The sequence below is a fragment of the Lepus europaeus genome, chromosome 18 (assembly GCF_033115175.1).
Source record: "Lepus europaeus isolate LE1 chromosome 18, mLepTim1.pri, whole genome shotgun sequence".
NCBI classification, from domain to species: Eukaryota; Metazoa; Chordata; class Mammalia; order Lagomorpha; family Leporidae; genus Lepus; species Lepus europaeus.
This window is the reverse complement of record NC_084844.1, coordinates 234894-250446: the sequence shown is the minus strand read 5'-3', so window position 1 is coordinate 250446 and position 15553 is coordinate 234894. Positions and strand designations below refer to the sequence as shown.

The 15553-nt window shown below is 56.6% G+C and overlaps 1 protein-coding gene across 1 annotated transcript in view; it reads left to right on the top strand.

Moving 5' to 3' along the window:
* The window catches only part of TBCD (tubulin folding cofactor D), a 176669-nt gene that overhangs the window by 144106 nt on the left and 17010 nt on the right, over positions 1–15553 (top strand). Inside the window, exons 22-25 of the mRNA XM_062175522.1 lie at positions 366–388; positions 7133–7164; positions 13894–13956; positions 14660–14736. Coding sequence (XP_062031506.1) covers positions 366–388; positions 7133–7164; positions 13894–13956; positions 14660–14736 — 195 coding nt within the window. The remainder of the gene's footprint in view (positions 1–365; positions 389–7132; positions 7165–13893; positions 13957–14659; positions 14737–15553) is intronic.

The following is a 15553-nucleotide window of genomic DNA, read 5'->3' as shown; positions in this document are numbered from 1 at the left end:
TGCAACAGCAGCATCCTGTCTGGCACAGTCAGTTTCGGGGATGTTTGAGAGTCAGACCCTGGGGCGGCCAGAGCACGGCTTGGTTCTTCCCACTCCACTGTGGCCACCCTTGCCCTCTCTCCGTCTCTCTCTCCCTTCCCAGGGCAGTGCACATGGCCGGGAGGCTGAGATGATTACTGAAGCGCCAGTGGGGCCACAGCAGAGGGTGGGGAGGCCTTGTCCTCGGCTGGGCGGTTGGCCCAGCGCCCAGAGAGCCTTGATCTGCCTCCATGCCTTGTTTGTGTTTGGATTCTTGTTAATGTTGTATATGTGCTGGTGTTTGAAAGCCCAGATTATTCAAATAACTCTCCATTCTTTACTTTCAGCTTCACGAGCGTCAGTTGTACAGGTAAGCCTCTCAAAAGCTAAGTTTTTATGTTTTATGTCTGATTTTTTTAAGTTTTGTTTATTATTTGAAATGCAGAGTGACAGAAATCAGCTGGTTCATTCCCCAAATGCCCACAACAGCTGGGGCTGGGTTGCTGACGCCAGGAACAAGCAACTCCATCCAGGTCTCCCACATGGGTGGCAGGGATCTAAGCACTTGTGCCATCACCTGCTGCCTCCCAGGATGCTTTAGCAGGAAGCTGAATTTGAAGAGGAGCAGCCAGGACTTGAACCAGGCACCCTAATACGGGATGCAGGCATCCCAAGTGGATGCTTAACTGGCTGTACCGCAATGCTGCACCTACATTTTGTGTCTTAAGAAACAAAAACATATCACCAGGAAGAGTCTGGGCAGTGTGCATCTTCACTGTTACTGCTGTGTGTCCAGCTTTCTGAAGAGGAGCAGCTGTTACTCAGTATCTGAGGGCATGAAGGTCGTAGCCCCGGTGTTTGAGGTGTTGTGGGGCTTACTTCACGTGTGATGGTGTTTGCCCACGTGTGCTTTGCTGGGCTGGCTCTTTGTCCCAGGTGCAGCCCCCACCCACCAAGACCCAGTGCAGGGAGTCCCTAGCAAGTTGCTCCTGCCTTTTGCTGTTGGTCCCTCCCAGACCCTGGCTCATGACACCCTGAGTCACCTCCATTGCTGTTGTCTTTCTTTTTCTATAATTTCATGCAGATGGACTCAGCGCCGAGCCTTTGGGGGCTGGTTTCTTTCTTGGGGCAAGCTGTTTGAAGGTTCACTTTGATACTTGGCTCCTCGTCCATGGACAATTTGGGGCGACACCGAGCCGCTCTGTGTGCTGCTTGAGCTCCCTGTGTGATCTCGGCAGAGCGGCTGCCCTGAGCTCTGGCTCAGGAAAAGCTTCGTGCCTGTCTTGTTGCCAGCACAGCTCCTCCTGTGTCCTGGGTACAGCTGTTTGTCAGCCTTTGTAGTTTGAAAGAAGTGACTCCTCAGTGTGTCTTGTGTGGGACGGTGAGCATCGTGTTGTTTGCTGAAGGCCTTTTTGATCTTTTTAGCTGCCCTGTCTGGGGCCTGGGCGACCTCACAGTTGCCAGCGCACAGCCCCGTGCTTCTGTCGACAGTGAGGTTAGAGCTGGAAGTTGCTCTTCGTCTGTCTCTTCCCCGCTGGTTTCCCAGCCTCTCTTCTGGACTCTGGCCCAGCGACAGGAGAGGGTGGGTCTCTGGGTCCCTGGCTTCACTGTGGCCACAGGGAAGGCCCCAGATGCTGCTCACAGAGCAGAGTCCTGTATCCCGCCTCAAGCCCACTGTCTACTTGCTCTGGTTAGGTGAAGGGCATTTCTGGTTTGCATTTCCTCAGTGAAGGTGTCACCTGAGCGCCCACCTGTGGGTCTCTGTCCCCATGTGTGTGCAGTGGTTCTTCCTAGACCTAGGTAGACAAGAGGATGGCTCTGCCTGCTGGTGCTTGGGATTCATGGGTGGTTTCCCCTGGGCCTTGATGCTTACTTGACACTTTGGGTGTGAAGGTAACATTGGGACTCCATGTGTCCTTGGAGTATTGTTTTCTTGTGAGGCCAAGTCCTCAGGACCACCTTGTGGTCCAGTGACTTCCTGTAGGGACTCAGCAAGGCCAGGACTTGCATGGTTGTGATGACTGAATAGGCTGGTCAGGGAAGAGGCCCACAGGGCAGTGACCCAAGTAGACCAGCATGGACCTCCTATGTCCTCTCCTGCCGAGTTATGCCAAGAGCCCTCAGTTCTCCAGCTGTAGTTAAGAGGCCCATGACCCACGTAGGAGGGAGGGCCTGGGTTTCAGTCCTGGCTCGGCTCCCAGTTTAGCACCCTGCTAATGCATAACCTCTCCAGCACACACATGGGCACTGCCTGCTGGGGAGCTCTCCTGGGTCTTGATCTCCTGGGTTTTTATTGGTGTCGGTCACAAGCACGCTGATCCCGCATGGCTGACCTCGGTCTCCAGCCCGTCCAGGGCAGGACTCATCCCATGCGGCCCAGGCTCTGCCATAATCACGTTAGAAGCATAGGTGAGAGAAAGACTTGGGTCGGGCAGAGCACTGGGCAAGCGCGGGGCTCTCTTCTCAGGAGCCAGGCAGAGGTCAGGTCTTTCCCCCTGGTGTGCTACGTGGAGGCTTCACGGCTGTGCACGTTGTGTGAAGCAGGGCCTTGGGCCTTTGGGCTTTTCTAAGGGGGTAGAGTGTTCCAGTCTGCAGGTCCTGTGAGAAGGTAGTATGTTCTGGTTTGTGGATTCTACGAGAGGGTAGAATGTTGTAGTCTTATGGGTTCTGTGAGTGCGTAGCACGTTCTGGTGTGCAGGTTCTGTGAGTGGGTAGCACGTTCTGGTGTGTGGGTTCTGTGAGTGGATAACATGTTCTGGTGTGTGGGTTCTGTGAGAGGGTAGAATGTTTTGGTGTGTGCACGCCCTCTGAGGTGGTGGGACATTCTGGGGTGCAGGTCTTGTGAGAGGGTAGCGTGTTCTGGTTTGTGGATTCTGTGAGAAGGTGGAATGTTCTTATATGCAGGTTCTGTGGGCACGTAGCACATGCTGGTGTGTGGGTTCTGTGAGGGGCAGAATGTTCTGGGGTTTCTATAAGAGGTAGAATGTTGATATGTGCGGGTTCTGTGAGGGTAGAACGTTCTGTGTGCAGGTTCTATAAGAAGGTGGAATGTTCTGGTACATATGAGCTCATATGTACATATGAACATGAGTACATATGAGGCTGGATGGGGTCCTGTAAAACCCTAGGTCATCCACCTTGGCCTCGGTGTGTCCTACTGGGAGCCCTGGGGGCATGTTTCATGTTGGAGGTGACTAGGAGGTCCAGGGGCCCAGGCCAGGCTGCTGTCACCGGAAACACCCAAGTTCTAACACCTGAAGAGCAAAGCGGGGGAGCGTGTTGTAGCCTCACTGCCCCTGACGACACAGCGATCCCTGTGTCCTGCTCACCCGCAGGAGCCATGCAGACCAGAAGCACAGGGTTCTCCATGTGAGAGCATCCCTGTGGGATGTGCACAGGTGGACATGGTTGCCCTGCCTGAGGTGTGTGTGCGAAGAGCTGTGCCTTGACCTTGCCGGCCCTTCTCCCTGTGTCCCACGGCCCTGGAGGCCTGTGTTTGTCGCCTCTGAGAATGCCACAGTTGGCTAGAGGCCCCGTGTCTTGGGAGTAGTGCCGTTGGCCTTGTCCCTGGCTGAGGCAGCTTGTGTCTCTGGGAGCTTCCGTCCATCCTGTGAGCCCTTGAGGGAGCCTGCCCAGGAGGTGCTGCAGCAAGGACTGATTGTTGGAACCAAACTTGCTGTCTGAAAAGTCTGAGCTAGGGAAATGAAGAGGGGCTGGCGCTGTGGCAAAGCCGGCAAAGCTGCCGCCTGCAGGGCCGGCATCCCATATGGGCACCAGTTTGAGTCCTGGCTGCTCCACTTCCCATCCAGCTCCCTGCTAATGTGCCTGGGAAAGCAGTGGAGGATGGCGCTAGCCCTTGGGCCCCTGCAGTCATGTGGGAGACTCAGAAGAAGCTCTTGGCTTCTGCCTGGCACAGCCCCAGCTGTTGTGGCTGTTCAGGGAGTGAACCAGTGGATGGAAGATCGCTCTGTCTCTCCCTCTCCCTCTTTCTAACTGCCTTTCAAATAAATAAATCTTTAACAAAAAAAGAAAAGAAAAGAGGAGCCAGTAGCCATGAGCCTGAAGGATACAAGCCTGCCCCACTGGCGACTGACATTTGGCCATGTGCTTGATCTTGGCTGGTCCCTCTCATCATGTGTGTATCATCCGGTTTTCCTTAACACGAGTGAATTGCAGGCATCGGGGTGTTTCCCCCGGTCCTTGGAGCCGTGTCACTGGCGAGCAGGGCTGTTCTGTGTGGGTGTCACAGCTTGCTGGCGAGTGCAGCCGTGGCACTGAGCTCGTCTGGGATCACGTCCAGACCCAGCTCCCGCACGTGTTCTCAGAGCTCAGGCTCCAGGTGCCCTGCCTCGGGAGACGCTCCACATCCAGTGTCTGTCGCCTGTTCCCTCCTGGCTGGCTGTGGGGGGAGCTTGGGGTCAGGCTGCCCCTTGCTGGGCTATAGGGGCCACACCCTGTGGAAGATGTTCCTGGAGAGGCTGTCCCCTAGGTAGGGGCTGGGGTGGATGTCCTGTACAGCCTCTCCTTCCCTGCTTTGGTCCCTCCACTGGGGCTTCCAGTTGGTGGTCCAGTTCTCCTTTCTGTGCAAGCAGGGCTCGCACTCTGCCTTCTCTCTGTCCTACGTCTGTCCTGGAGACCTGGGCGCTTGTCACGTCCACCGGGTTGTGATTGTTAATGCCACTATCACTGTGGCTCAGCTGGTCCCTGTTTGATCTGCAGGAGGGCATGGGAGCAGACCCCTGCCGTGCTGTGTGAGTCCTTCCTGGCAAGCAGTTCCCTGCTGTGTGTTCACAGCTGCTCTGGAACCCAGCCCTGGTTTGACTGAAAGACCCTCAGGGTTTAGTGACCTGCACACGGACTTCTAAAACAGAAAAAGTGTGACGTTTTCACAGAGCCTGCCTAACGCAGCAGGAGAGACCTTTCTGTAAGAGACTGGGAAGGAGCATGGGCTCTCAGGGGCTCTTGGGGCCGTCCTCAGCCATGCCAGTGCTGTTCGTGGTGTGGTCCCAGGAAGGCTGGTGGCCCCGCTGGGAGCACAGGGCCACTGGGTGGGCAGTGCCCCCAGCCTGCGCTGCTGTGGTTGCTGAATGAGAGTCTGTGTTCTTGCAGGCACATGGAATTCTGAATAACCTCCTGGTCAGCCCAAGGTCCAGCAGGGTGCAAGCAGTGGGAGAGCGCAGAGGGCACGTGAACTTTGAGGGGCTTCTTCACCGGGGTCTGACCGTTGCACTCACAGGTCACTGTGATTCTTAATAGATGTTGGCAAATGGGAATGGGATCTGTCATTCTACTATTGCTGTCCCACAGGCTAATTTATTTCAAAGAGTGATAGAGACCTTCCATCTGCTGGCTCATTCCCTGAATGGCCACATCAGCCAGGGCGTGGCCAGGCTGGAGCTGTGAGCCGGAGACTCCGTCTGGGTCTCCCACATGCATGACTTGGGCCGTCCCGTGCTGCCTTCCCAGGTGCATTAACAGGGAGCTGGACTGAAAGTAGACAGCTGGGACTTGACCCAGCACTGATGTGGGATGCCAGTGTCTGCAAGTGGCGGTTGAACTTGCTGTGCCACAAGGCCAGCCCTTTAAAACGTTCTTTTTGAGGAATAATTCACGTGCAGTAATATTCACGAACAGCATGGTGGATGTTGCCAGATGACCTCCCACAAGGGAGCGCCCAGCCACCAGGAAGTGCCCCTTAGCTCTGAGGGTAACCAGCCCACCAGCGGCTCCTCTGGTTCTGCCTCCTTTGCTTCCACTCTTTCTAATCTGCTGCTCATTGAGTTTCATGCAGTTTTTCTCTTCATACTTTTGGTTTAAAAATTTGTCTTGAAATTCTACGTTGTGTCTTTTTTTTTTTTTTTTTTTTTTTTGACAGATAGTGTTAGTGAGAGAGAGAGACAGAGAGAAAGATCTTCCTTCCATTGGTTCACCCCCCAAATGGCCGCTATGGCCGGAGCTACGCCTATCCGAAGCCAGGAGCCAGGTGCTTCTCCTGGTCTCCCATGCGGGTGCAGGGCCCAAGCACCTGGGCCATCCTCCACTGCCTTCCCGGGCCACAGCAGAGAGCTGGACTGGAAGAGGAGCAGCCGGGACTAGAACCCGGAGCCCATATGGGATGCCGGTGCCACAGGTTGGGGATTAGCCAAGTGAGCCATGGTGCCGGCCTACTTGTGTCTTCTGCCTCCTGTCTCCCCATCCTGTGGCCTTTCCTCTGCTGTTTTGGACGAACAGGGAACCTAACACCGTCTTGGTGACTGCAGTGTGGCCCATCATCCTTGGTGTTCCTGGGCCTGCTGTGGTTGGTTTTTCTTCTGTTTGTAGCCACATTTTCCTAATAACCCTCCTTGTGAGATGTGTAGCCTGGGATGGGATCTTGTCACGTTCTGTGTCTCTGGTCGGGATTGGTGAGACCATGCAGGCCTTGTGAGTCCAGAGCAGTGGCACCTGGGGACACCCAGGTGTTCCGTCCCTTTACCACATGCAGCCCAGTGCCAGCATGTGGGCGAGGGCACCCAGAGCTGCCCTTAGGCTCCCCTTCCTCTGCCCGTCGGCCTCACCCACCTTCCACCCTGACCTCCCCTGCTGAGTGAGGCACTTCCCCCACTCTGCACCCAGGATTCCCCAGGCAGCTCTCCAGGCTGTCCACGGCCCCTCCCACCTCCCTTACTCTGTCTCATCCAGTTTGTAAACATTTATCCTTTTGTCCAGTTTTCTAATTATTTACTCAGGAGGCAAACCCAGAGGCTGTTATTCTGCTGGTCAGAAGCCAGGCCTCATAAGTTGCTGTTTGTCTTCTCAGAGTTGCTCCGATCCCTGTGTATGGTTCCTGTGGTGGGCATGGGGCAGACAGGTGTACTGGTCTCCCCTGGCTGTCATGGTGGCACACCCACCTCACCTCTTGGGGTTGTGGCTGCACCTGCTCTGCACAGGGCAGCCGGGTGCTCCGTGTGGCCAGGGAGCCAGAAGGCTGCCCAACATCGTTTTCGTAACAAGCTAACGTTATTAGCTGTGTGTTTTGTTGCCTGAAGTTACATCTGCTACTTGGTAAGGATATTTCATGTTCCAGTATATGTGAAGAGATTTAACTCTGAATGTTTTCACTGATGTCTTTTAGGGGCCTGGGAGGAGAGCTCATGAGACAAGCAGGTAGGTCGGAGTCCCTGCCGCTGGAGAGGAGAGACGGGGCCAGGCCCTCTGTGGACGCTGCGTCCCAGGAGGCCCGAGGTTCCCCCTGCGGCAGTCCACCTCCCTCCGCCTGGCGCCACCCTGCTGCCCTGTGCCTGCTGCTGCGTGTCCCTACCTGCCCTCCTTCCCAGCTGCTGTGGGGAGGCTGGTATGGCCAGGAGAGTGTGGTCTCCTCCCCCATGTGGTGTTGAACCTAAATGGAACTGTAGAGCAAAGGACCATTTAAAAATGTTTAGGAATGCAAGTGATACCAAAGCCCGTGAAACTAACCCTGCGAGGAAATTCAGGTGCTCACTGGCTTGTCTGGGATTATTCCCTGGAGGGCCCAGTGGTCCTGGCCCCAGCTGTGTGAGACTTCCCACTGGGTGGGCTGGGAGAGCTGGTGAGCGGGCTTGGGTGTGACGTGTTGCCACAGCATACCAGGCTTGGTGCGTGGTGGGTGCTGGTCTGCAGACCTGGATGGCAGCCACACGTTTGTGTGTGGGCTCCCTCTAGGGACTCAGCCTGGGTCCTTGCGGCTCCCAGCAGTGCACTGCCTGGAGGAACTGGGATGGAGCCCCCTGCAGTGGTTGCCAGCAGGGCCGTGGCACACAGACTTGTTTCTGCACTGACAAGGCGGGAACCTTTCAGCTATGGGGCAGTGTTCCCAAGATTGGAGCCCCTGGGAGTCCCAGGCATTCGTGAGTGCTAGGCCTGAGACATGGTGTCCTCTGTGGGGTGCCGATGCTGGAGAGCAGGGTGGGTGTGACTAGGGAGCAGGTGTCCCCAGGTGTGCAGAGGCTCTGGAGGGAGGGTTGCAGCATCGCGCTGCATCTGCATTGCCCACGTGGGACCTGCCTGGAGCTGAGAAGTCACAGGACCTAGGATCAGGTTGAAAGGCCTCGTTTGGGACAGGTGTGCGGACTCTGAGCCACGTGCTGGGCTCCTCTGTCCCCAGGAGCTGGCTGGTGTTTGCTGTTTCTGAGCAGACAAGGGTGAAGATGCCTGCTCAGAGGCAGGGGAGGGTGCCAGAGGCCATGCGTGTGGGTGCCCCATGACACCTGAGAGCCAAACCCCAGCACTACCTGCACAGGGGCTCGTCAGGAAGGGAGGAGCCTGTAAACTGGAGGCTGCAGCGGCGAGCGAGTGAGCTGTCGGGAAAGGTGTGCTGAGATTCCAGCTGTGGGTTCCCTGGGTTTGTCAGATCCACTGGGCACAGAGCCAGGCCTGCCCTTGTGGAGCTCAGGAACTCATGGGCCAAGAGCCATCTGGGGGAGGGAAGCTTTCACACCCAGGGGCCAGGACGAGCGCACGGAGTTGCAGACAGGTAGCCGTGAGCACAGTCGGCGAAGCACTGACTGAGCTGAGTGTAGACTTGCTGAGGTCTGTGTGCTCTGGGGAGCAGAGGCGCGGATTCTAGGAGTGTGCGGCTGGGCTCAGGGCTGTGTGCCCTGACGCCTGCAGCTGTCCTCTCCTGTCTGCTGAGGGCCCCTGTGCCTTCTGTGGCTGTCCGCTCAGGGTTCTGAAGGGCTTGTCCCCGGAAGCTGGGCCCTGGAGATCAAGCCCCTCTCTGCCAGCTACACAGGCAGTGGTGAGGTCACCTCGCCTGCCCACTCACTCGGCCAAGAGTGGGTAGAGTGCTGTGCGGCGGACCCGGCCACGGGTGGCAGAGGTGGGTGACCGAGGCGGCTTCTCTCCCTCCCTGGGGCCGTGGCCCTGCCCCAGGCTCTCCTCCAGCCCGTGGGCTGTGAGCTGTTCCCGAGTCAGGAGTGTGACTGGGTTTGGGCGGGGTGCAGGAGCTTTCAGAGGGCCTGCTTGCTGCTCCTCCCTGCCCTCAGGAGGGCAGCAGGCAAGGAGCACTCCCCACCGTGCGTGGCCTGCCAAGAAGAGGGCGTCCCCCTGCTCTTGTGGTATTTGATGTGGGGTTTTAAAAATTATTTTAACAATTTAATGGAGAGAGCGAGCTTCCCAAGTGCCTGCACAACAGCCAGAGACCAGGCACTGAATGCCGGTCACCCAGGTGGGTGGGAGGGTGGGGTCCCTTCAGTATCACTGCTGTCGCCCAGGTGGGTGGGAGGGGTCCCTTCAGTATCACTGCTGTCGCCCAGGTGGGTGGGAGGGGTCCCTTCAGCATCACTGCTGTCTCCCAGGTCTGCGTGAGCAGGAGGCTGTGGTCAGGAGCCAGAGCTGGGCATGGAACCCAGTGCTGTGACGTGGGATGTGGGCGTCTTAACTGCTAGGCTAACACACCCAGCGCTGGTTTGGCTGTTTTCTTGCCTTTATGGAAGGGGCAGGAGCTTTCGCCTGGCAGGGGTGGGGGAGCCCTGCCAGTCTGATGGGTTGCCCTCTGCCCTTGCCATGGTCCCAGTGCCTGGGACAGCCACAGCACACTGTGGAATGGGTAGGGGTCCCTGTGCCAGTGACACGTAGGAGGTGAGCTTTGCCCTTGTAAGGAGGGGCCCAGCCCTGCCCAGCACCAGCTGCTCTCCCTCGAGCTCGGACCCTGCGACCCTGTGACCCTTAGGTCACACACAGCCTCTGCTGTCCTGTCTCTGGATTGTTGTGAAATTGAAGTCATCCCAGCCTGAGCTGCTGCAGAATTCGTGTGGATCGCGCACGTACTTAGCTTCGTCCTCTGTCCCTGTCTGTGTTTCTGACTTCCCGGGGCTGAGGACAGGTGCCGTGTGGGGCGCCCTCCTTCCTGAGGGGTGCTTCTGCTTGGTTGCCTCTCTGTCTGACGGTTGTCAGGCCTTCTCTCACCTTCTGAGTGGAGTCCCTTTCTGCGGAGTTAGCGACCAGTCCATTACTACTCTGTTAGATAATCTGTTCATTTTTTCTGGCTTCTGAAATTTTGCCTGTCACCAGCTTCGTAACACACCTGGAGTGAGTTGTCTGACTTGGGTGCCTGGGGGTCGTGTGTGTTAGGTGATCTGTGGGTTTTGCAGATGTTTTGGCCACTTTGGGAAATTGATTCTCTGCTGTTGTCTCTCACACGCTGCTCCTCCGTCCTTCCAGTCCTGGGAGCTCAGTGTGCGTGGGGGAGGCGTATCTCCCCGCCCCATCTCTGGTGCAGCTTGGACATGCTCTTTATCTGTCTTCCTCTGTCTGCAATTCTGCACTTCCAGAACTCTGCTTTTCTTCCTGGTTCCCAGCTCCTGGAATGTGTCAGTGGGGTATAAAATCTGTGTCCAGTGATGTCACTAAGTGCCTGTGGCTCTGTTTCTGGAGGCCTGGGTGCACCCCTCTTCCAGAGACCCATGCCTTTGGGGTAGGCAGGTGGCCAGGTCCAGTGCCTGGCTGTGCCTGTGTCCTGTTTCAGTATTGGGAGGTTCGGTGCCAGGCCTCGGCTGACCTGTTTCTGGGGTGTGGTTCTTTGGGTCCCAGATCTGTGGAGGGGTTTGCCAGTTCTCTCTGGATCCCCTTTCGTCCACTAGCTGTGGGCCCCGGTGGACAGCCTGACTGTCCTGGAACTGGCGGGGTCAGGGAGCAGTCATCCGTTAGCTCGCCAGTGACCCATAGCCCCTGTTCATTTTAACTTTGTCCAGCTTTTAAAAAATATTGTCTTAGCTCTAGAGGGTTGCTCTGAATTGCCTGTTTGTGTCTTTTAAAGAAGTGTTTTATATTGAAGTAATTACAGACTCATGAGAAGTCACAGAGTTGGCACTGGAACCTTGTGTGCTTCTCCTGTGGCAGTGACTTCCTGCCGTGCCGTTGGAGCCAGAGCAGGACAGGCCTGACCCGGCATCACTGGTCCTCGTCTGTGTGTGCTGTGGGCCTGTGTGTGTCTGCTGCTGGGCAGCTCTGCCGCATGCAGATTAGTGTCACCAGCACGCAGGCCTGCTCTGCTCTGGGCTGCACCAGTCTGCTCTGTGCCTGTGGCTTTGTCGTCTCCAGGTGTTAGGTGAGTGGAGTTAGAGCTTCTCCTGTCGGCCCCCGCCCCAGGCGCCCCAGGTTGCTGTGTGTTCCCTCGTCTGGTTTTCCAGAGTGCCTTTACCATTTCACCCACTGAGCGACGCTGGGCCTTGTCCAGCTTTGGCCGCTGTGACTGTGTGCACACTCTTCCCTTTGTCTGGGACAGATGCCCGCCGTTCCCTTTGCCATCTCGCCTCCTGCTTTATGAGAGCCTCCCCAAGTGACTGCACCACCCTGCCTTTCAGTGCACCCTTGCCAGCACGTGCTAACATCCCTGTTGTTGTTGTTTTCAATGTTTGTTTATTGATTTGGAGGGCAGAGAGATACAGAGACAGAGCTCCTTTCCACTGTTTCACTCCCCAAGTGCCCGCAACAGCAGCCTGAGTCAGGCTGACATCAGGAGCCTGGAGCTCCTGTGGGTCTCCCATATGGGTGGCAGGGGCCCAAGTATCTGACTCATCACCTGCTGCATCGGGGGTGCACAGTAGCGGGAAGCTGGATCGGAAGTGGGGGAACCAGGACTCAAACCCAGGCCCTCTGACACGCGGTGTGGACATCCTTAGCATCTTCCTGATCACTGGGCCACAGGCCCCGGTATCGCTTTCTAATGTTAGTTTCCCTGATAACTACTGGAGTTGAGCATATTTTCATGGGCTAAAGATGTGTTTATTTATTTATTTGTTTGACAGGCAGAGTGACAGATAGAGAGCTCTTCTACCCCAAATCGCCACAATGACCAGGGCTGAGCCAGGCCAAAGCCAGGAGCTGGGAACCTCATCCAGGTCCCCCACGTGGTTGCAGGGGCTCAAGCACTTGGGCCGTCTTCTACTGCCTTCCCAGACACATTAGCAGGGAACTGGATCAGAAGTGGAGCAGCTGGGACTGGAACCAGCGCCCATGTGGGATGCCAGCACTGCAAGCAGTGGCTTAACCCACTGTGCCGCAGTGCCAGCCCATGTATTTTTTTTTCTCTTTTAATTCAATAGAATGCATTCAGTGTTCACAAGCAGGGTAAATCCCCAAGAAAACTCTTTTAAAAATTGTGAGGACTTGGATTTCCCAGTCCTTAAAAATGTGCCGTTCAACCTCTGAATGTAGAACAGGATGGTTTCTTTCTTAAACCACACAGATAGAGCAATTGCACAGAACAGAAAATCCAGGACCCTAATGTAATATCTGTGTGTGATTCAGCGTGTGACAAAGTGTGTCTGATACAGGTGAGGCCACGGGGACACCCCATCTCTGTCCGGACCCCACCACGGCCTGAACTAACCTTGGGATGGGATGAAGGCTTACCACTTCCGCTTGGTACACAAGGTGCAAATAACGTTGATACCTTAAAAAAATCTTAACTTAGAAATTTTCAAGTCTGTACAAAAGTAAAGAGAAACAGCCCATGAGCTCCGTTGCAGCTGTCCCCAGCCTCACTGAGGGTCCTGGCTCACCTGCCCCTCCCCCAGAATTCTGAGGCAGTGACGGCCTAACCGGGTGTGGTTGTGTTGTGGCTCTTGACGTGTGACCCCTAAAACAGTCGGCAGTCGTTCCATAAGATGGAAACAAACAAGGAATTCGCTGTGTTTGTCCATGTGTAGGAGAACGTGTAGAGTCAGTCGACAAAGCATAGATTTAGAGGCGATGTGAAGGCACAGGGACTTCCTGAAATTGCCCAGAAAAGGTGAGGGAGCTGTGGAGGATCGGCCTGCAGCCTGGCGCGGGTTCAGTGAGTGCCCGAGCTGGCTACAGAAAATGCTTCCCCCCTCAGCTTGGCCACGGCTAAGGAGGAGTGCCCCTGACCAGGGCGAGGGTGGTCTCTCGTGGAGCGGGAGTCACTCCCTGGCTGAGAGAAACCTGGTGTAGAGGAACTGGCTGCTGGAGGCAGAGGGGCCGGGTGCCTCCGCCGAGTGGAACTTCCGGGGCTGTGGACGGGAGGAAGCCTGGTCTGTCCGAGACTTCCTGTGCTGTAGGGCGGCCCCTCCAGCTGACTTCAGCTCCGCTCTGGAGAAGAAACTGCACCCCAGCCTCCCGTCCTGCTTACTTGCTGCGTGACCAGCGCTGGGCTGCTGGTCGACGTTCACGGGCACTGATGGATGCTGCTGTGGGCAGGCCCCTGTGGCACACTCAGCATGGGCACGGGCTGCCTCTGGCTCTTGCCCACTCCGAGGGGTGGCTGTTTTACGAGGAGTGGTCCTCCAGTCCGATCCCCCCTCCCAACACACAAGGAGGTTGTTACCTGAAACTGCCGACTGAAGCTCAGGCGCGTCTGTTGGAGCCGGTGTGTCCACATGACAGCCCGCCACACCCACACCATGCCGCATTGCAGTCTCATAGGAGGTCACTATTAGCCACGGATGTGCCATAGCTGGTGCAGGACTGTCCTTCAGGGTGGTAGGGCCCCACTGGAGCTGCTCCTGTGCCCTGACTTTGTGCCTGTACCACCACTGTGAACCACGGAGTTCCTGCGGGAGCTGTGCCTGGGTGCGCCTTGGCTCAGGCAATCGGATGCTCTGCCGTGCGCCTTGCTGTGCTCAAGGAAACGCGTGGTGCGCTCTGGAGGGCAGGCAAGTCTCGCTGCTCTGGGCACCCTGAGCCTCTCTGGGCCTGGCCTGTGTTCTTCCTGCTGCCCAGCCCAGGGACCACACCTGACCCTGGGCGCGGGATCTGCATGTTCCCAACCCAGGCAGGGGGAGGGCAGGAGCTCGCTCGCTCGGTGCTGGCAGTGCACCTCTCAGATACAGCAAGTTCCAGGGACTACCACGGACACTTGGGGAAATAATGTTGCATTTATCCTCTCTCTTCTAGTGTGCATTTTAATAGAAAAGTTGTCACTTTCCAGAATGCCCTTCAAAGGGGACGCCGTCATTGGTGAGTGTTTTCCTTGTTAGTGACTCACATGTTTGCCAATCTTCTAGAACAGCTCCAGGCTCCAAAGAAAAGTTGCCCTGTGGGGATGGACAGTGTGGAGGCTGAGGTTTAAGGTGGCAGCGCCACCCTCCCCACAAACAAAGGCAGCCTGTGTCCCACCTCTCCTGGGTGCCCTGCAAAGTACTGGCCATGCTAGCTCAGTCCCCTCCCCCAGGCAGATGGACGAGCACCCAAGTAACCAGGCCCTGTGTCCCAGGAAAATACCTGCAGCTGGCACCCAGGGCCGCGTGAGCAGCAGGAAGTGCCGACCCCGCCACAGCCTCAGGACCCAAGACAGGGGCTGTGGGGCTGGCTGTGTCCTGGGTCTCTGCTGCTGTGCAGTTGGGACCTTTTCCCTTTTCTTTCCTGGCGTTAGCTCTGAGTTGGATGTTTGGGTTTGTGCCGATGGGAGGAGACAGGCAGTAAAAGGCCACTGGGAGCTCACCGTGCACCAAAGGCACTGCTTCCCACAGTACAGCGTACGAGTCGTTCAGTTTGCAGAGTTTACCACGTCGTGGCCAGGAGGCGACTCTCCCCGGGAACGTTAGGTTTCCTGCAGCTGTGCCCAGTACTCACTTTAGAGTTAGTGGAAGATACGTTTGTTGATTTCAATTTCAGCCAAATATTCTAACTGGGTAAATGAACGTCCGTGTTTCCTTGACAGGTGGCTGGCGGTGGCTGATAGACGACACGTTCAGGAGCCTGTATCTCATCTCAAGTCATTCCAGACAGCAGATCAAGGTAGAGTGAGCACAGCGCCCCCGCCCACACTGCACATGTGCACACGTGGTGCCGCCACCCACTTCCGGTGTGAGTCTTGTACACCAACATGGTTGACAGGTGCCATGAAGACATGCGTCTGGGATCTGAGTGATCCTCCATGATTTGTCATCAGGGCACTCAGAGCTGCTGCTGTTAGCCAGACGTTTGCCTGGTTACCGTTGCTGCTTCATTACCTGCCCCCCCCCCCCCCCCCGAGAGAAATTGCTCTTGAGCCACAGGGTTTCAGGGTGGAGAATTTTGGAAACCATTCATGATGTGCAAATGAGATGACAGAACTGCAGCGCAGAGGCTGGCTGGTGCTGCCCGGTGGCTGTCGGCCACTCCTCCCCAGGCACCCGCACAGGTGCGCTGCTCTCCCCGCCGCACGCACACGAGCCGTGTCTGTGGAGCAGACAGGTGTGCTGTTGTCTGCCTGGATCACAGTGTGTCTGCTGCGTTAGCAGGATGCACCTCCAGGCTCCTGTTTGCCATCCGTGGGACCTGCGTGTGGTTGTGCTGCTGAGTCTGAGAGCCTTGGAGCATCCTTTCCCAGGGGCACCGCCCTTGGCTCCGCAGTGGTCATGGTGCAGTTTGCTTCCTGGCTCAGCCCAGTGAGATGCAGCATCCTGCAAGCCAGGGCCCTCCCGTGCCCACGGCAGTCCCCTTGCCCCTCTCCCAGCCCCCTCTCCAACTTAGGAATGCAGTGCCTGCCAGTCACTGGCGTAGTGTGATGGAAGGCAGCCACTTGGTGTTGGGTCCCCTCTGTGAGTGGGGGATGTGGGAACCTGAGGAAGTC